The 21,016-nt window shown below is 47.1% G+C and overlaps 1 protein-coding gene across 1 annotated transcript in view; it reads right to left on the bottom strand.

Annotated features, from left to right (window-relative positions):
* The window catches only part of ZSCAN25 (zinc finger and SCAN domain containing 25), a 430,575-nt gene extending 411,144 nt beyond the window's left edge, over positions 1-19,431 (bottom strand). The window contains exons 1-7 of the mRNA XM_052635487.1: positions 19,338-19,431; positions 18,314-18,435; positions 16,989-17,405; positions 15,607-15,808; positions 14,926-15,017; positions 13,138-13,264; positions 10,993-11,797 (exon numbers count right to left, since the gene is read on the bottom strand). Coding sequence (XP_052491447.1) covers positions 10,993-11,797; positions 13,138-13,264; positions 14,926-15,017; positions 15,607-15,808; positions 16,989-17,375 — 1,613 coding nt within the window. The 5' untranslated portion in view covers positions 17,376-17,405; positions 18,314-18,435; positions 19,338-19,431. The remainder of the gene's footprint in view (positions 1-10,992; positions 11,798-13,137; positions 13,265-14,925; positions 15,018-15,606; positions 15,809-16,988; positions 17,406-18,313; positions 18,436-19,337) is intronic.
* Positions 19,432-21,016: the final 1,585 nt, after the last annotated feature.

Genomic DNA, 21,016 nt, shown 5'->3' with positions numbered 1-21,016 from the left:
GGCTCATCTGACAAGCATCATTCCAGCCAACACACCATGTTCTTTTTGTCCCTCCTCATTCTTCTCCATCTGCCATTTGCCCATTTCTATCCATCAAAATTCCAGTTGTCCCTCAAGGCTCAGATAAAATACCATGCCCTTCATGAAGCCACCTGAAGTCTCCCCGGTCAAAAGGAAATTTTTTTCTCCTCTGAAACTCCATATAATTTGAATTCTACTACAGCTTCTTTCATGCTCTGCTTTGCATACTTCAACTCTGCAGGGCTCACCTCAGCTCTACTACAAACAGAATTGTTGGAGTCAAGTCTTTTACTTTCTTAAATCTCAACGTTTTAAATTGACAGCAGATATGCAGAAAGAACACTTATGGCCTTTCTCCCCATGATTTTGCCTTAACCAATACTTTTACATTTCCCCAACCCCAGACAAGGAAAGAGTTAGCAACCTGGTTGGCCAGAGCCCAAGGAGTTCATGGTGCATATTTTATGAGGGGCAGTGTGCCCTTATGGGTCATCATTTAGGGGTGAAGCTCCCTTCCTCCCATCCTGGCCCCTTGATTAGTCCTCTTCTATCCATATGTCTGGCTGGAGTCCTCACTTGGGTCCAGTCACCTCTTCCTCCCTCCCTCCCTCCCTCTCCCTGCCCCCAACACCATGACTGAGCACACTGGTCCTTAATTCTGATCTGGGGCTGAGTGGGAAAGCAAGGTAGGCCTAAGCTACTTCCCAGCTCACCTTTAACCAGTGAGCCCATGACAGAGGTTACTGGGTATAACTCACATACCAACAGTTGAACTTTCACTCAAAGTTTGCTATTGTTCCTTGAACATATTGTTTCCATGGGATCCTGAGCCTCAGGAGTTGGGATGATTGGATTTCAGCTTTCCTGGGTCTCTGATCACAGAACCACAATAACAGCAACAAAATCTCACTATCACCTTGTGATGTCAAGAAAAGCGACATCAGCATGGAGAAGAGGTCTTCATATGCATTTGCTATAATGGTGAATAATACAACAGCTTGGTCTCAAGGTTAAAAAAAAAAAAAAAAAAGGAAAAAGAAAAGGATTTTAAAAGGGGGCAGACGGTGAATACACTTGAAAGACCTTAAACTGACCTTGCTCATCAGTGGGCTGTGAGGATGCTTCCTGCTCTGAGGCCTCTCCTTGTCACCTTGTCAGCCTGGCTCATGTCCTGGCCAGGAGGCTGCTTGCTGAGGGGTAAATGGGAAGGAACAACCTGCACACAGGTCAACTATACGATGTTCAGAAGCTCAGCCACCCTTACAGACTTGGTAGCATAAACTCGATCCTGTGAAGATACCAGAATGTTCATTTATATTTTTAAAATAAAATGTTTAAGGGGAAAAAAATAGTTCTGTTATCTACATTTTTAAAAGTGTTATGAGGGAAAGTGGAAGCATCTCCGAGAACAATTAGAATAAAAAATATCTCCTACATCACATTTTCCAAGTCATACAACACTCCGTCTGCTCACAGTGGGTGCCTTCCCCACACCAGGGGCCACAGGTACTGCATCTGTTCAACAAAGGTAATTTGAGCTCAAGGGAAATTATGTCCCAGATACCTTATCCCAGAGAGATATCAGCAAACAAAACAAAGTTTCCTCTTTCTTGCAGCAGCTGATGTTCCAGGGATTAGGGAGGCAGAAAAAAATTAAGAAAAAAAAATTCAACGTGTCAGAGTTGTGAGTGCTACAAGGAAAATAAACCCGGTTCAGGCACCAGACATTGACCAGGAGTGCTCCTGTGGCCAGGCTGTGCTTCAGTTACTATTGTTTCATAATCAACAACCCCAACTCAGTGGCTTAAAATAATCATTTGTTCTCTCGTATTTCTGGTGGGGACTGTGCCCTCAGAGTAACATACAGATGGGGTTTTGTCAGAGTTCCTGGTGAGTCCTCTGCAACACTCAACTCTCCCAGAACCACCACACTGGCTTTGCTGGACTCTCCACACCCAACCCGGCATGTGGTTACTGATGAGCACAAGTATTTTCTGTAGAGCTGCGCTCCCAAGATGCCCTAAGCAAAGTGCTTCACTTGCCTCCCCCATAGTGGGATGTGAAAGTGAAGGAGAGTGATGACAACTGAGAAAACGAGGGAAACAGCAGCAGGCAGAGAAGCAGATACTACGTGACTGCACCAACAGAAATGGATGCATTGAAGAAATCTTTGTGAAGCAATTTTATGAAGCTGGGCATTGTCCTGAGACATAGCAATAAATGAATTTCTGATTCCCTCCTCCCCTCCAAAATCTTCTAGTGTGAAATTAGGATGTAACCATCCTTGTTGTTTAAGAGGTTCCTGCGTTATGGCTACCAGCTGAGAGTCATAACAGCACTTCGCTAAGATCATGACTTACTGTTCCTTTGTAGGACCATCTTGTATCTGATTTGGGCTGGCTGGTGGGGGAAACTTTGGGATTTATTCAAATGTTTCAAAAAGTGCTCTGGTGCAGCCAGTTTCCCACATGATGATGGAGCAAGCACTCTCAAAACAGACATGTGTAATTACCACCTGAGGAGTCGGGTAAAAGGAAGGTACCAGTGGAAAATTCCTCCATCCCCAAGTACATTTCCAACAAGTTCCCTGGTGTCTTTGACGTAAGGGGTTTTCAGAGGACACTTGGAGTCTCTGCTGAAAAGCACTGTTAAACAACAAAAAAAAGGAGGCACAGTAACATTTTTCAGTTTATTTGAGCAAAACTCATTCTGCACACAGGAGGCAGGAGCAAGACGTCTACAGAGAAGAGGAGGAAGAGAAGTGAGTAAATTGAGAGGCTGTAGTTTAAGGCTGCTTTATACAGAAGTCAAGCTGGCTGTTTGTGACTGGTCATCCTTTTCGATTTTTTTAACCTTGAGGCATTCACAGGCTCAGGTTTGGGTTTGCTCATATAGGCTGCCAAGGCATTAGAATTACGTCTAACTGCCTCCTTGTTTAACTAGTTTAAGAGCATGAAGGATAAAAATCTCTGTCCCAAATATCCTAGGATAGCTTTCACCTTGAGCACTGAGTGTGGCAGGAACGTGCCCACCCTTCCACTACTCAAGCTGAAAATAGCAAGCTGAGCAAGCTAATCTGATTGACAGCTGAGTGCCACCCAGAGGAACAGTATCCCCTGTGGTACCATGGAAGACAAGGGATGTTCTAAGACAGTGGACCTGGTCACCTCTAGATCCCCTACATTGAATTTTTTTAATCAGATGCCATTATTCCATGAGAAAGTGATCTTCTAGAGTCAAATACCACATGATCGAGTTACCTGCCCCACTGCTCCAGGAATTTCCTTAAGTATAGAGCACGTCAACAGAGAGATGTGACCAGCACCAGGTGGGATTTACCAGGGATCTACAAAGAATGCGGCCATGAATCGTCTTGTGCATATGTATCTTCTTATTGTTAGAGATGTCTTTAGAGTAAATTCACATGTAATTTTGTTAGATATAGCACTGCTAAATTCCCCTCACATAAAGTTGTACCATTTTGCGTTCTGTCAGAGGTGCCTAAGAATTCCTTTTTTCCCACAAACTCATCAAACACATGTAGTCAGGCTTTTGAAGTATGATCTATAGGATAAGAAATAATATCTCAGTGTAGCTTTACTTGGCATTTATTTCATGAGTGAAGGTGAACATCTTTTCATATGTTCAAGAGTCACTTTTCTCTTTTTTGTGGATTCAAATTTATTAATTTTTCCATGTAATACCATCTTTATGTGCTAGATTTCCATACAGAGCTGGGTCTGTTTCTGAACCTGTATTCCACTCCACTGGTGTATCTGTGCTACCACCACACTGTTTTAACTCTTGGTTTTTCCATTCTTTTCATCAGCACCTTAGTCCAGGTGGCTGGAATTCCTAAAACTGAAAGCTGGGAAAACCTACAGGGAAGACTGGTTCTCAACAATTAACTGTTCATTGTCCATTCTACTTCTTCCTGTTCAGAGAATCTGCTGATGCCTTCCATGGAAGTCCATGATAAAGATGATAGAGATCGGGTTTTCTCAAATTTTTCACAGACATGGAGATGGTATAAGACTCAAATAGCTCACAGGAGTGGGACTCAAGAAGGCAAATACAGACTTCTACCATCCCTTTTCCCAGTCTTTGTCGAAAAGCTCATACACCACCTTCTCAATAAACACATTTTTTAAGTAGGAGGGGGACATATGAAGCCAGCTCTTGAATCTGCCATGTTTCCTGGTCTCCGGCCACAGAAACCACGAGCTGTGACTAGCGCACATGGCAGTGAAGGCAGCCCTTTTACTGGCCCCTCTGTGCTCTTCCATCTTCTCAGTCCCTCTGCTTCTCAGGGTGCAATACCAGCATCACCCACCCCTTCCACCCTCACTCCCCTAGCAGTTTAAGTTCCTGGAGACAAACACAAGGAAGATGACAGCCTACCCTCCCCACTTCATAACAAATGTTTACTATAGTTTTTTATTGAAAGGTATCAACCCTGGGAATGGGTTGCACAAGACCAGTCTCTAGAAATATGCCCTTCACTGAGACAATAAAGAAAAAAAAGGCAAGAAAGAAATATGAAATTTTAAGAAGCCCAAGTGAGCTGCTCTGTCTTGTAGAACTAAGTGAACTGGATGTCCCTGCAGATGGCGTGCAGCAGTTACAGATGACTGCCAGGTTGGGGGGGCCACCAAGGGGCACCGTGCTTCTGTGCTCTTCCTTCCTAAGGCACACTTGAGAGACTTCCAGCCATGAAAAAGGTAGAAATCCAGGGCTTTCATCCATTCAACTATTTATGTCTACTGTGGGCCCTGAAGACTTTATTATGGAGGCAAAAATGTTGGCACTGGCTGCACCATGCTGGCATGGCCCCCAACATGCACCTGCATTCACTGGGGACGGTGAGTCCAGGCCCACCTCACTGCTGTGTGGAGGCTTCACAGCAGGTGCCTGCCCAAAAGGAACCCAAAGCCACCTGCCAGGCTGCCTGTAACAGATCCCAGCACCCACCCTGAGACTCAGCTTCAGTGGCTCTTGGCTCTGCCTGGCAACACTGCACTTAACACACATGACCTCTAGTAGCTCCTTTGTTTTCAAGCTATTAGGCCAGGGGTCTTTAAGGTCCAGGCCTTAGAAGCCCAGTCTTTTCTTCCAACAGCTAAGCCATCTAATTTGCTCCAGTGCTTACCCTGAACCCTAAGGGCAGAGGTTCTCAGCCAAGATCAATTTTGCCTCCAGGGGACATTTGGGAAGGCCTGGAAACATCTTTAGTTGGCACAGCTGTCATCAAATAGACTGAGAACAATGATCTTGCTAAACAGCCTATGACCCACAAAAAACCCAGGGCAGCCTCCAAGACGAAGAAGTGCCTGGCACACTGTGAGAACAGTGCCAAGGTTGAGAAACTCAGGCAAAGTTTACAAGAGCAAGGAGACATGTTTTGACAGCTCCTTTCCCCGTCTCAGAAGTGGATCCAGACAACTTGTGTTGCAGGGTGAAGGTGATGGGATGAGAAACAAGCTTATTTTTTAAGAAACAAAAATTCCTACTTCTCCCTAGCACACTTAATCAGCCTGCAGACAACATTTACCCTGGCATACATTTTGAGAAGCATTTTTTTTTAATGCATTAGCTCCCCAGGACAGACCTTAGGCAGAAAGTTATCCGGTCTGTTAACGCCCAGGGAATAAAAAGGGGTTTCTCTTACAAAGGTCATGCCCCTTGGGAGCAGCAGCCTTTCTCACCACCACAGCCGGCATGGCACACACAGCTAGGCCCTGAAAGCACACAGCCTTAGCCCAGCGTGAGGGAACTGCAGACACCCTGTCACACACAGTGAGGGCTAAATATAAAGTGACCAAGTGTCCCTGTTTGCCCTGGAGTCCCAGTTTACACCACTGTCCTGAAATTAACAGCACTTCCCTTTACTCTCAAGGGGGGCTTGAAACAAACAAGATGAACTTGTAATACCCTGTCACATGAGAGCAAAGAAGCCATCAAAGGTGATTAGGGTTATATAGAATCAGAAGCCAATGTGAAGAGGCTCCCACTGGTCAGAAATGAAATTATTTGAGCATCAACAACTGTGATGGATTGGTTTAAATTCAAGAATGCATTTTTTATTAAAAAATAGTAACTGACCACTTTCATGGTGATCAGTTTAGAAGAAAAGCCACTAGATCATTATTGTAAAGACGGGTAAATAAGGGAAGGAAGAATCCAGTATTTCCTTTCCTCTGTGAACTGTTATGAGTGCACAGATACAGCTGTGAGGCATCCCAGCTAATAAATGAAGATTCTTTTATAGAATTAGTGAAATAAATGCATTTAGACTCTTCAGTTCAGTTCAGTCACTCAGTCACGTCCAGCTCTTTTTGTGACACCATGAACTGCAGCATGCCACGCCTCCCTATCCATCACCAACTCCTGGAGTTTACCCAAACTCATGTCCATTGAGTTGGTGATGCCATCCAACCACCTCACCCTCTGTTGTCCCCTTCTCCTCCTGCCTTCAGTATTTCCCAGCATCAGGGTCTTTGCAAATGAGTCATCTCTTCGAATCAAGAGGCCAAAGTATTGGAGTTTCAACTTCAACATCAGTCCTTCCAATGAATATTCAGGACTGATATCCTTTAGGACTGACTGGTTGGATCTCTTTGCTCTCCAAGGGACTCTTAAGAATCTTCTCCAACACCACAGTTCAAAAGCATCAACTCTTCGGCAATCAGCTTTCTTTATAGTCCAACTCTCACATCCATACAGGACTACTGGAAAAACCACAGCCTTGACTAGACGGACCTTTGTTGGTAATGTCTCTGCTTTTCAATAGGCTGTCTAGGTTGGTCATAACTTTCCTTCCAAGGAGTAAGCATCTTTTAATTTCATGGTTGCAGTCCATGCTTGCTTTTTCCATGATCCAGCGGATGTTGGCAATTTAATCTGCAGTGATTTTGGAGCCCCAAAAAATAAAGTCAGCCACTGTTTCTCCATCTATTTGCCATGAAGTGATGGACCCGGATGCTTTTAGTTTTCTGAATGTTGAGCTTTAAGCCAACTTTTTTACTCTCCTCTTTCACTTTCATCAAGAGGCTTTTTAGTTCTTCTTCACTTTCTGCCATAAGGGTGGTGTCATCTGCATATCTGAGGTTATTGATATTTCTCCCGGCAATCTTGATTCCAGCTTGTGCTTCCTCCAGCCTAGCATTTCTCATGATGTACTCTGCATATAAGTTAAATAAGCAGGGTGACAATATACAGCCTTGACATACTCTTTTTCCTATTTGGAACCAGTCTGCTGTTCCATGTCCAGTTCTAACTGTTGCTTCCTGACCTGCATATAGGTTTCTCAAGAGGCAGGTCAGGTAGTCTGGTATTCCCATCTCTTTCAGAATTTTCCACAGTTTATTGTGATCCACACAGTCAAAGGCTTTGGCATAGTCAAGAAAGCAGAAATAGAGGTTTTTCTGGAACTCTCTTGCTTTTTCCATGATCCAGCGGATGTTGGCAATTTGATCTCTGGTTCCTCTGCCTTTTCTAAAACCAGCTTGAACATCTGGAAGTTCATGGTTCACGTATTGCTGAAGTCTGGCTTGGAGAATTTTGAGTATTACTTTACCAGTGTGTGAGATGAGTGCAATTGTGCGGTAGTTTGAGCATTCTTTGGCATTGCCTTTCTTTGGGATTAGAATGAAAACTGACCTTTTCCAGTCCTGTGGCCACTGATGAGTTTTCCAAATTTGCTGGCGTACTGAGTGTAGCACTTTCACAGCATCATGTTTTAGGATTTGAAATAGCTAAACTGTAATTCTATCACCTCCACTAGCTTTGTTCATAGTGATGCTTCCTAAGGCCCACTTGACTTCAATTTAGGCTCTTAACATTATATAATGAGAAACAACCAGACAAGCCACCATCTGTAGTACGTTCTTGCCAAAATGTGAAACATGAACCTGACTAGCCCTCTACACCTGTAGTTTTTAGTGAATCAGACGGCAGAGAACTATATTTAACTATGCCATGAGTATGCAAGCAATAAAGTTCAGAATGTGAGAAAAGTCCACAGGAAAAATAATCCAGTTGTTTTAACGAATAAATTTTAAGGGGAAGGGACTTCCCTGGTAGTCCAGTGGTGAGGGCTCTGTGCTTCCACTGTAGGGGGCATGGGTTCAATCTCTACTTGGGGAATTAAGATTGCAGAAGCCATACAGCATGGCCAAATAAAAAAGAAAAACATATATCAAGAGGGAAAAGATATATCAGATTTAGAAGACAAGCAACAAATTACAATTTATGGATCTTACTTTGATCTTAAAGAAGCTTTTTAAAAATCATGTGGTTTCTTTTTTAAGTGCATTAATTGGGAATTAAGGAACTATTTTTTAGGTATGATAATAGCAATGTGGTTATTATTATAATTTTTTTAAGAATCCTTAACATTTAGCAGTATACACTGAAATATCTATAAACAAAATTTGAGATTTGCTTCAAAATACTTCAGCTGGGGAGGAAGATGAAGAGGAGGATGGGGCAGAAATGAAACAAGATTGGCTACGCAGAAACAAATGGTTAAAGCTAAATGATGAATACATGAGGATTCATTTATATATGTTTGAAATTCTCTATTCTAAAAAAAATTCCTAAATAGAAAAATACAGAAAACAATATTTGGCATTTGAATAGCTATCAAAAATAAGGTTACTACAACTCTATGGGAAAATTTTCCTTTTGGGACTCTTTGGAGGAACTGTCAGTAAGCTTTGGTCTCAAAGCAAACAAGGGAGCCCACGCGGGAAGACAGCAAGTTCTCTTACAGAAGCTCCCTTCTGAGATCCCAACTGGCTGAAAACCCAGTGTATGCTCAGAGAATCTGCCATTTAATTCAGGTAAACAGAAGGCCACTGATGAGCAACTCCAAGCCCAAGCTGGCCCCATGCCCCCTACACACCTCTTAGAAAAGACCAAACTCAGGTCAGGTCAGCCCCTACGTCCTACAGACTAGAAGCCAGAGGCTGAGGGAAGCCTGTCATTGGGTTTGGACTCCAGGTGGCTATGAGCCTCGCCTGGCTTGTCTGAGGCGTGGGGCAGAAAAGAGCTGACTCTGCATCTGGACTCAACGATGCTGGGAAACAGCAGACCAGCATCTCAGAAAGTGGACGTCTCACAGTACTCACAGCCTCACCGGACAACTGAAGGGCCAGGAGGTCTTCTGCTGAGTCAAATGTAAACACCACGGTTACCTGCCAAATGAGTGATAAAATAATGTGTTTCAAATCAGAGTGAGTAATGCAACTCTCTGTATTAAAGTTATTACTATTTATCAATATCCCATTTACAATGGAAAATGGGGGGGAAAACACCCCAGTGAAAGAAGATAGTATTAAGAGGCACCATGAGACAAATCACATCTTGCAAACACAGGACACAGTCCAGAGACAACTAACTTACAGTCCCATCAGAAGACTAACTCACTCGGCAGCGGCATCCAAAGGCACTGCAGCATGGTCTGGGCTAGTTAGGCAGTTTCCAGAAAGTCCAAGAAAAAGGAAACCCTTTAACGATGGCAAAATAATATGAGAGCTTAAACACAGTTACAGATAATGCATCTTCTCATTTTTTAAAAAATGTATTTAATTCCTAAAGACATCTTTGTTTTTCCTAAATTAGCATTCATATAAAAACAGCCAGCTACCATCTCATCATCTCCAGGTGGCCTGAGGATCCCAAGTGCCTCTTAGATGACAAGGATCAAGATGCACTGAGGACAGAGATGATTCGGAAACAAGAGGTAGGTGGTGGCGAATGCACTGCAGGGCCAGAGCTGACAGGATGGAGGCACAGGCCCAGGTCCAGAGGGTATCTGGGAGTATCCACAGGTTCCACCTCGGGTGATTCTGAAGATCAAACACATTCACTAACACGTAAGCTCCCCAAGGACAGGGACTCCCCCCATTTTATTTACTAACCTACTTCAAGCACCCAGAAGAGTCTCTGGCACACTGTCAAGCCTCAATAAATATTTGTGGAATGAGTCGAGTGAGAAAACAGGGAAGTGCATTTTATATGCTGTAAAGTGCCATCAAATGTATTAATACCAGTTCATCTTTCGGACTCATTAGAACTTCATTCCAAACTGGATTAAAAAGAAAAATACTCTCATGTTCAGACAGTGACCAAAAGCAAAATATTAATTTCCTAACAGATGTGTGGACAGCTGTTTTTGTTCAAGGAACAATGGAATGGGAGAAACTACTAATGAGAGTAGGTCACAGAAAAGGGGCCACAGAGAGAGTAAAACAAAGGCAGATGCCTAAGCGACCCAGCTGGGGAGGGAAAGATCAGGAACTGAGCAGATGGAGCGGAGAACTTCCTCTCACTCAGCACTCACCAGGAATGTAACTCAGGGCGCTCTGCTTTATTAACAAGTCTGCTTCCAGAGCCTGATCCCACACCCTGGGGCAATGAGGTCTCAGCTGCGGTCTCAGCTGTCTGGTCATTGGGGCAATAAGTGTTCAATAAATATTTGTTAAATGGAAGAGAACTGGGGGGAGAGAGGGAATCAGAGTCTGAGCTAATGATCTTGCAGGGACACAGCCCTCAGGAAAATGAGGTTCAAGCTGCTGACAGGTGAGAAGATTTCACTACAAGGACCAGATTTGCTCAGGAGATGGACATGAACATCCATGGAAGGAGAAAAACCTCAACCTGAACTGAAACTTGAACCATCAATTCCTGGAAAGAAGGTTAAGAAGTGCTAGCACCAGTTGGGTGAGACGTGGCACCTCAACTAAAACAGGCCTCTCCCTTATCCAGCATCTGAAACGAGGGGAAAGAAAAGGGGTCAAAGCACCTCTCCACACCCAACACTCCTGACACCTGCAGCCGTTCAGGAAGTAACAGTGAGTACTTCCTCCCATGAGGTCTCCATCCACTGGTGGTCCTGGAAGGTCCCATGAGCCAAACAGGGGCATCCACGCCAGGCGCCCTCACTGTCCCGGGGGCTCCTGGCGGTGCTGCGTCTTCTGGTGCCGATTGAGGATGGAGCGCTGGTTGAAGCTGCGGCCGCAGGCCGGGCAGCGGTACGGCTTCTCCCCGGTGTGGATCCTCTGGTGCCGGACCAGCCGCTCCCCCTTGCTGAAGCGCTTCCCGCACACCTGGCAGCCATAGGGCTTCTCGCCAGTGTGGGTCCGCCGGTGCACCGCCAGGTTGGCGTTCCTGCTGAAACGCTTGCCACACTCGCAGGTATATGGCTTCTCGCCGGTGTGTGTCCGGCGGTGCACCTGTAGGTGCTGCCGACGGCTGAAGCTCCTCCAGCAGTCTGCGCACTGGAAGGGCTTCTCACCTGTGTGGCTGCGCTGGTGGACCGCGAGGTGGTGGCGCTGGCTGAAGGTCTTCCAGCACTCACTGCACACGTGCGGCCGCCGGCCCAGGTGCGTCCGCTGGTGCTTCAGCAGGTACTCGCGCAGAGCAAAGCCCTTGCCGCACTCCCCGCAGCTGTACGACTTCTCCTCCTCATGCGTCCGCTGGTGTCGGACCAGGTTGGAGCTCCGACTAAAGCCTTTCCCACACTCAGGGCACTGGAAAGGCTTCCAGAAGGAGCTGTGGGTCTGGAGATCATCGGGCAGCGGGGCAACGCTGTGCTGGGGCGGGAGCAACCCAGGCGCGTTTCCCAGCGAGCTCTCGGCCTCCTGCTCGCATGGTCTTCCCAACTCCGGGCCGTGGAGAGAGGCCTCCCCACACCGCTCTGCCCGCCCGCAAGCGAGCTGCCCCTTGGGGTCTGCCAGCTGGGTCTTTGCCTCTTTGTCCTTGCTCCCCAGGCCTACAGGACAAAGGAGATACAGACAGACACTGAAGAGGATCTCAGACTAGAAGGGAAACTTCTAGTCAGAACTTCGCTTCTAACGTGTCCCATTAACAACTACCAATGACCTTTGTGCCTTTCACTTGCTCTGATTTTAAAGCCAGACATTCCTTTACTTCTTTCCACCTGTTATGGACTGAATGTTTAGGTTCCCTCCAAAATTCACAGGCTGAAGCTCTCAGCCCCCTGGGGCTGCTGTTAGGAGGTGGGGCCTTTGGACCCTAATTAGGTGAGGATCTGGGGGTGAAGCCCCCAGGATGGGATCATGTCCCAGAAGAGGAGAAGCCAGGGCTGGCTCTCTGTGCACTGGGGTCATGTGACCGGGAGCCCTCATGATGGATTAACAGCCTTATAAAACAGGAGGAAGAGACATGAGATCTCTCTCTCCCTCCCTCTGCCACATGAGGACCTGGCAAGAAGGCAACTACCCATGAACCAGGAAGAGAGGCCCTCGCCAGACAATAAATGTGCCAGCAACTGGATCCGGGACTTCCCAGCCTCCAGAACTGGGAGAGATTAAGTGTCTGTTGTTAAAGCCACCCACTCGGAGGTATTTTGTGACAGCAGCCCAAGCTCAGACCATCTCCCTGCCTTCTCATGGAACCAACTGCTAAATTACAATGCCCTCCCTCTTAATTTCCTACTAAGTCACCCTGTGCTTTCCTTCAAAATCTGACTCAATGCCATCCTCTAAGGAACACACCTTGACTTCTCCCCCGCTGTGGGTCTCATCAGCACATGCATTCAATTAGCACTGTTTATTCCACACTTACTTACACATGACCTTGTTGCACATGCGACAAGAAGTCAAGATGTTCAGCTTCCCCAGGATCACAGACCTGTTCCAGCAATGTTTCCACATCCTCCCTCAGCTCACTGTCCCTGCTCACACTGTGCCTTCCACCTCACCCTGGTTTATTACCCTGGGTCTCTGCGAGCCTGGCACAGGGACTGACTCAGGGGAGATGCTTCATGACTGCTGATGGGCCAGTGAACGCAGCTGTCTGTACCAAGCCACTTCGACATCAGCACATTTATTAGGAATGAAATGCCCTTCCACAGGTCCTTTGTTCCCTCTTTTACTCTCTCTAAATTGGTTACATAAGATCAAGAAGAAGGGGAAGAGAAGAGAGCAGAGAGATACTAGGGAGCAAAGAAGCCAAGAAAAGAGGGAAATGACAAGTCACACTTAAACGGGAAAGTCCTTTCAGGCAAGGCCATTAAAAGGAAAAAGGACACTTAATGCCTCCTGATTTGACAAAACACGGTGGAGACAGCCAGCATTTCTGATGTCTTACCTGGAGGTGAGACCCCGCAGTCCTGGGGTTCCACATACTCCCCAAAGCAGTCTATCTGGGCTGGAGTTACATGCCTCCACTCCTCCTCAGGGAAAGCCAGGGCCATGTCTTTAAATGGGCCCAATCCCTGAAACAGCACAGGAGATGGCTAAGGATAAAGAAATAATCCCAAGGCAGGAATAGCTGAAGAGCAGACACACAGGGAGCCACACTCCATGGGAGAACAGAGCGAGAAGATCTCTTCTCCCCAAAGAAGAACACTTGTGGGAGGAGAGAATCTAACTTAGTTGAAAAAACAATGCTGATGTCTTTCTTCCTCTCCTCTAAATATCCTTGGAAAACAGAAGCCGGAAACAGCACAGGAACCAGGGTCCCAGACGGCTCCAAAATGGGACTGGAAGTGCCTCCCTCTCAACAGTTTAATGACACAGAAGTGATGGACTTGTCTGAGGCACTGTATTGAGTCTTTGCTGCAGCCACTTTGCTGGTACCCAATAACCACAGCCTCCAATTTCCACTACTCAGTCACCTCCACTACATCCTCATATTGGAAGGAGATGGGGGCTGCTATTTATTCCCTCAGAGATAAGCAAACACTTGGGCAGGCCCCGTCCCAAGAACAGCACCACGTTAAAATGAATGTGCTGCTGCCATGCCTTGGTAAAGAACACTTGAGGCAGGAGGAGAGGGTCTAAACTGGAAAAAAAAAAAAAGCTGATGTCTTTCTTCCTCTCCTCTAAATGTCCTTGGACAACAGAAGCAGGAAACAGCACAGGCACCAAACCTTGCCCAAATACTGCTTTAATGAGATCAAACTTGAGTCACTTCTTTTTTTTTCTGCCAAATGATAACTTTCCTTCTACAAGGAACTCTTCACTGTAAGACTTGATGTCCCTTTCAGAAAGCTGTCACACTGGAAACCCCCCACCTCCCTGGGAACACTGGGCATGCCATGGGAGAGACTCACACCGTGACAGGACTGCCCACCTGTGCTCCAGGGACCCTCATCTGTGGCAGGCTGAGAAGTGCTAACAAGGCCAAAACTCCTGGTGCAGCCTTTGGAGGGGCCAGAGATACCATTTCACTTGGCACTGCTGGGGACCCTCACCTCTGAGTCAGCAACACTCCTGCTGACTCGAGGGGGAGGAAGGGATCCACAGGAAAAGCAGCCACAGACAGATCCATGAAAGCTATCCACAGAGGGCTACTGATCTCTTGGCCGCCCACCACAGCCTAGACCATGCCTGTGGGGTTTCCACCAATAATGGCTTCCTCCTCACAACTGGGCTTCCCTTGTGGCTGAGAGGTAAAGAATCTGCCTGCCAATGCAGGAGACATGGGTTCGATCCCTGGGTTGGGAAGATCTCCTGGAGGAGGGTGTGGCAACCCACTCCAGTATTCAGTATTCTTATCTGGAACATTCCATGGACAGAGGAGCCTGGTGAGGTACAGTTCACGGGACTGCAAGAGTCGGACATGACTGAGTGACTGAATAACACCATAATTACAAGAGTAATACTGAGTTGACTGAGAAAAAAAAAAAAAGAAATCAAAGAGTAATACAAATGAGTGAACTGAGCCTCATGTCTAGACCCTAGGGCAAAAGGCTCAATCCAAATTAATAACTGATGGTAGTCAAGTGGAGAAAACGAAGCTGTCACATCCATCAGGACGAGAAAGGAAGAATCACTCAACTCTGCACAGTGCTCTGCTGTGCGGAGAACTCTTGAGGAAGGTGCGCCTCATTCAAAGCAACCTCGTGATCCCTGAAGAGCAGGCACAGCTCACCTGGGATCCAGCCGTCAGGAAGCTGGCTGCCACCTCCTGGTCTCTGGTGCTCACTGCAGGGAGGCCAGCACCAGCCTGAAGGACTGGCAGAGCTGAGCAGGAAAGGAAAACAGAAGGATTAGCATTGTCCTGCAGCAGCTCAGCCACAGGCTCTGCTGCCTGACACACAGAACCCCGGGAACCAGGAGACTCCAGACAGGCCGGGCATGGGTGTACCCCACTCTGTTCTCAGCTGGGAAGAAGGGCCCAACCCACTACACATGGCCCTTCAGGACGGTCCATGCTCCCAAGTCACAGGCTCACAATAATCCCCTTTGAGATTCTGCAACACAGTAAAGTCACCTGTTACTTTCAGGAATTTGGTTTATCCACCCACTTAAAAAAAAAAAATCCTTACATGTCAGCTACATATGCCCTGGCACTCTCCATATTAAAAATGTGAGGGGAAGGAGAAGAAATTACAAGACAGCATGATCCCAGATAGCAGAAATTGAGAGACAGAGCTATAGGAAACAACTTCACTGCATCTGTTTCCTACTGAAGTCAAGGAGGAAGTCAGGGAAACTCAAAACTGTGCCCACAGGTGCCCTGGTGTGTCAGCTGAGGGGTCTATAAAGGAAAGGGGAACGCGGGGTACAAAGCAGTTTTCTGCGCCCTATCTTCTTACTGCTTGCATCTTACCCTGCTCCTGGAAGGCCTGCGTCCCCTCTCCAGGGTCCTGGCTGAGCTGCTCCTCAGCGCCTCGGTCAAGGCCTTGGACGCCTTCCCCGCGGGGCATCCCCCACTCGGGCTTGACCTCCACAGGCCCCAGGTGGACACTTGGTTCCCAGGGGTCTCTGCAAAGTGCTGTCTCCTCCCGCTGTCCCTGTATGTGGCACGGAACCTAAGAAGAGTCCCCAACACCTGTTAGAACGAGGCCTGCGTAAGGCTGTCATGAAAGCCATTCCAGCTGCTGGGGGACAGACAAGCTGGCTCAGCTCTTCCCAAGCACAGCAGTGAAAAGGTGAAAAAGAAGCTAAACTGCCTTTATCAGGCTCTGAGATCAGATAGTTGTCTGTATCCATGCCATTTGACAAGAGTCCTTTCAGCTCACCTCAATACTGACTAACATTCCTCAGTTAAAGATGCTGAAAACAAAAAATACAAGGCCTAGACTGTGCAGTGAATTAGTGAGGGAAAAAATTGTTCTACAAATAGCAAGGAAAACCAAAACCCACAAAAACAGGCCCTTCTTGGTCCACTTTTAAGCTCCTACTAAAGACAAAACAAAACAACTCTCTTAGACAACACAAGACGTCAGGGTGACTTCTGTGGGGAAGGGGAGGATAAACTGAAAGAAGGTTGTTACCTGCAAGCATAACAGTAACGTTCGGTCCTGCCCTTTCTTTCCTAGACAGCCAGCAGGAAACTGTCCAAGAGAGGGACAGAGACATGACCAGAGTCCCAGGGAAGCCTCTGAGGTGCAAAGTCACTCATTATATGATCACTTGAGCCAACGTCCCAGACATAGAAACAGCACTGCTACAGATAGCACTCCTGAGAAAAACTGTTCACCAAGTAGAATTCCCTGCAAGCCTACATACGTCTCCGCCCAAAGAGGAAGGAGACCCCCGGCCTTTGAAATCCATCATAACTGCCTTCCATTTTTTTCATTTTTTGGCCATGCCACACAGCATGTGGGATCTTAGTTCCCTAACCAGGGACTGAATCCAGTGCCCCCTGCATCAGAAGCCAGTCTTAACCACTGGACCACGTAACCACTGGGAGGTCCACCACTGCCTTCTTGGACCCAAGGCTCACAAAGGAAATATGGCCAAGTCCCTACCCTGATGACCAGAAAAGACGCTACCGGCCTTTCCACTGGCCCTGCGTCTTCCCTGGAAATGGCTTTCCTTGCTGAAAACTCCTCTACCCTCCAAAAAGTACTTCTAGTGGCCCGGAAGCAGAGAAAGGAGACTCTGCATGCATGTCACCCACTCCCACTGCTTCATCAAACCTCTCGATTCTTTACCGCTTCCCTTCCACATCAACAAAGCAAGACCCAGAGCCCCCTTCTCACCCACCGCCTTGGCTTCCAGGGCTCTCTGCGTGAAGTCTTCCACCATGGCCACTAGGGCCTTGCCGCTCTCGGGGCCATGCTCCCAAATCCAGGCGTAGAACTCCCGTGGCAGGATGGTCAGGAACTGCTCCAGCACTAGCAGCTCCAGGATCTGCTCCTTGGTATGCAGCTCGGGCCGCAGCCACTGGCGACAGAGCTCCTGGAGCTCCCTGAGGGCTTCCTGGGGCCCAGCTGCCTCCTGGTAACGGAACTGCCGAAACCGCAGGCGAAAAGTCTCCGGGCTGGGGTCCTCCCTTGTCCTGCCCCATGGCAGCTCTTTCTCTAGTTTTACCACAGGGCCACCCATTTGCTGCTGAGGCTCTTCTGCCATCCCTGGACGCTCTATAAGCATCTTCACACCCCCTCCCAGAAGATTGAAGGTCTGTAGGGAAGACCAGACAGACAACAGGACAGCATACATAAGACTCCAGGAAGCTTGGGGCATCCCAGCTCTGCCTCTACATCAATAAACATTCCACTGGAAAACAGGATAACGAGACATTTTCAAAAGACTAGACATATATCCTGAGTCATGTCAATTCAACTCAGTATTTGCTAACCACTTATGTGTGAAGGGTAAATAGAAAACATACAAGACTCAGCTTATACCCACAAATAGCTTAGAATTTAGGATAATACTATATATATATAGCTTAGAATTTAGGATAATACTATAATCATTAAATGGACATGTATTATAACTAGGTCAGTCACCAGGGCCCACTCTTCCAAAATCAAAAAATATATACATTAAACATGTATCTATGACTGGCCCACAGAAGCTAGAAACACAAGAGGGAACAAGACAGACAAAGAGCTCGCCCTTTGAAACTCACAAACTGGTGCAGCAAATGGAAAAAAAAAGTCAAAAAATATATTTAAATTATAAATGAGAATTAGTTCTAAAAAGGAAATAAGGAGGGTGTTAATGGGGACAATCAACTTGGAGAAGGCTTTTCTAAAGAAATGACACTTAAGATGAGACCAACAAATGAATGAGAATGAGCCAGTCATTCAAAGAACTTTCCAGGCAAAAGCCTGGGGGCTAGACATTACAGGCAGTCTGCAAACAAACCAAAGTGCAATGTGGCTTCAGTAGAGTGAGAGAGGGACAGAACACAGGGGAAGGAGGAAACAGATTATCCAGGGCCTGGGCATGCAGTAAGAATTATGGACTTCACTCTTATTCCTTATTTTAGTGGGGAGATATATGTTCTTCAAAGGTCACTCTGCCTGCAAAGTGTCAGCAGAGTATAGATGTGAAGGGTCAAGAAGGAAAGCTACACTTACCGTAGTCCAAGCAGGAGAGACAGACTTAGATCAGGGAGGTGGCCAAGAAGCAGACAGTTAAGGCATTTTGCAGGTAAAACCAATAGCCTTGTTGGTGGCTAGACTGTGACAGAGTGCTCAGCCTAAAGAAAACAACAGAATGATACACATACCATTACTATAATTGATCAAAAGAATTCCAACTTATGCTTTACCATTTAGAAAGTATGTGAGCACACGCTCTCATTTAATACGGACAACCATCCTAGTGAGTGTACTGAAGAAACTGAGTATGTAAGAGGTTGGATGATTGAGGTCAGCCTACCAAAACACAAAAGCGTAGATAAGAAACATGGGAAGCCAAAAAAAAAGGAAAGTTTACACAAGTTCAAGTACTCATGAGAAAGAAGAGACCTGTAGACTTGGGGTAGGGGAAAGGGGGAAGAATCGCCTTACGTGTAGCAGAGAATAAGCGAATGGCAGTAGGCATTAATATTATCCAAGCATCTGCTTAATATTCTATTGTTTGTGTATCTATCCTTCTCAAATGTATTTACATTTTCACTCTATTTGTTTTCTCTGCTGCATCAATTGAGATTTCTCTTTCCTGACTTTCTAGCTACTGAATTTGTTCACCCCATGATTGCATTTACCGCATTATAGTGCGAATGCTTATACGTGTGTCTCCATCTACAAGATTCCCTTTGATAAGGAAATGTCCTCATTCTGGGGAATTCCCTGGCGGTCCAGCGGTTAGGACTCCGAGCTTCCACTGTAGGAGGCACGGGTTCTAATCGTACCTGGGAACTAAGATGCCGTATTGACCGGCCCAGGGGTGGGGGGGAAAGCCCTCACTCACTCATCTTTTGCTTCTAGCACTTGACAAATAGAAGGCGCCACTTTATTATTCTTTCAATAAGCTTCTCGTTCTAAAATGACCACTTTTCACTCTTCAGAGTGTTCTGCTTCGGCTCAAGATATCCGGGTTCTGGAGACCTCCCCCGTTAAGCCAACCCTGGCCGGGCGCGACCAACCTCGCTCCTACCTGAGCCGAGCGCCGTGCGGCGCCCCCAGGATCCCGACCCGCAAGGCCTCGGTGCTGCGGGAGGCAGCTCCGGGGAGACGCGCCGCCCTCAGCGTCAGCCTCGCCGCCACCGCCAACGCCCGCAGCAGCCCCACAGCACGGAACCCGGGCCCCAGCCACCTCGGCCCCGCCACTCAAACTCGCCTGCCCTCACAGCCCCACACCTGAGGTAGGCTCGCCCCAGCCCGCGGCGAGCCGGAAGCGGGCGACGGACGCGGTCAGACAGGTACGCTAAGGGGGGGGGGGGAGGGGGCCCTTCCGTTTCCTCTCTAGGACTCTTGGAGGCCGGTGCGTCTCGTTGATTCCCCCTTCCCTGGGGACCGTTCGGGAGCGCGCGCCGGACCACCAGAGGCTCCACCCACCTGCCTGCGTTCAGGCTCACCGACGCGGGGCCCTTAGCGCCTGCGTGGCTTTGCATCTGCGCTCCATTATGGGAAGGACGCTTCTCCAGACACACCGCGAGATAAAGCGCCTCCCTCATGGCACTTTAGATTAGAGCCCAGTCGGTCAACACGTGTTTACTGCATCCTCCGGTGCTTTGTGCGGGGCTTAGGGTCAGAAGGTGACGGAGGGAAGTACCCGGGCATTGTGGGTACGCATAAGAGGCTTCTACCCTGGGGCTAGTCAGGGAATGTTTCCTGGAGGAGCCGGCACCTGAGCTCAGATTTGCTTCAGTTCAGTTCATTTCACTTCAGTCGCTCAGTCGTGTCCGACTCTGCGACCCCATAAACAGCAGCACGCCAGGCCTCCCTATCCATCACCAAATCCCGGAGTTTACCCAAACTCATGTCCACTGAGTCGGTGATGCCATTTAACCATCTCATCCTCTGTCGTCCCCTTCTCCTCCTGCCTTCAATCTTTCCCAGCATCAGGGTCTTTTCCAATGAGTCAGCTCTTCGCATCAGGCGGCCAAAGTATTGGAGTTTCAGCTTCTACATCAGTCCTTCCAGTGAACACAAAGGACTGATCTCCTTGCAGTTCAAGGGACTCTCAAGAGTCTTCTCCAACACCACAGTGCAAAAGCATCAATTCTTCAGCGCTCAGCTTTCTTTATAGTCCAACTCTCACATCCATACATGACTACTGGAAAAACCATAGCCTTGACTAGACAGACCTTTATTGGCAAAGTAATATCTCTGCTTTTTAATATGCTGTCTAGGTTGGTCATAACTTTCCTTCCAAGGAATAAGCTTTTTTAAATTTCATGGCTGCAATCACCATCTGCAGTGACTTTGGAGCCCAAAAATATAAAATCAGCCACTGTTTCCACTGTTTCCCCATCTATTTGCTATGAAGTGATGGGACCAGATGCCGTGATCTTAGTTTTCTGAATGTTGAGCTTTAAGCCAAACTTTCACTCTCCTCTTTCACTTTCACCAAGAGGCTCTTTAGCTCTTCTTCACTTTCTGCCATAAGGGTGGTGTCATCTGCATATCTGAGGTTATTGATATTTCTCCCAGCAATCTTGATTCCAGCTTGTGCTTCTTCCAGCCCAGCGTTTCTCATGATGTACTCTGCATATAAGTTAAATAAGCATGATGACAATATACAGCCTTGACGTACTCCTTTTCCTATTTGGAATCAGTCTGTTGTTCCATGTCCAGTACTAACTGTTGCTTCCTGACCTGCACACAAGTTTC

This window comes from Budorcas taxicolor, chromosome 2 (genome assembly GCF_023091745.1).
Source record: "Budorcas taxicolor isolate Tak-1 chromosome 2, Takin1.1, whole genome shotgun sequence".
In the NCBI taxonomy this organism is placed as follows: domain Eukaryota; kingdom Metazoa; phylum Chordata; class Mammalia; order Artiodactyla; family Bovidae; genus Budorcas; species Budorcas taxicolor.
The sequence above is the reverse complement of the archived record's forward strand: the minus strand, read 5'-3'. Positions and strand labels throughout refer to the sequence as shown.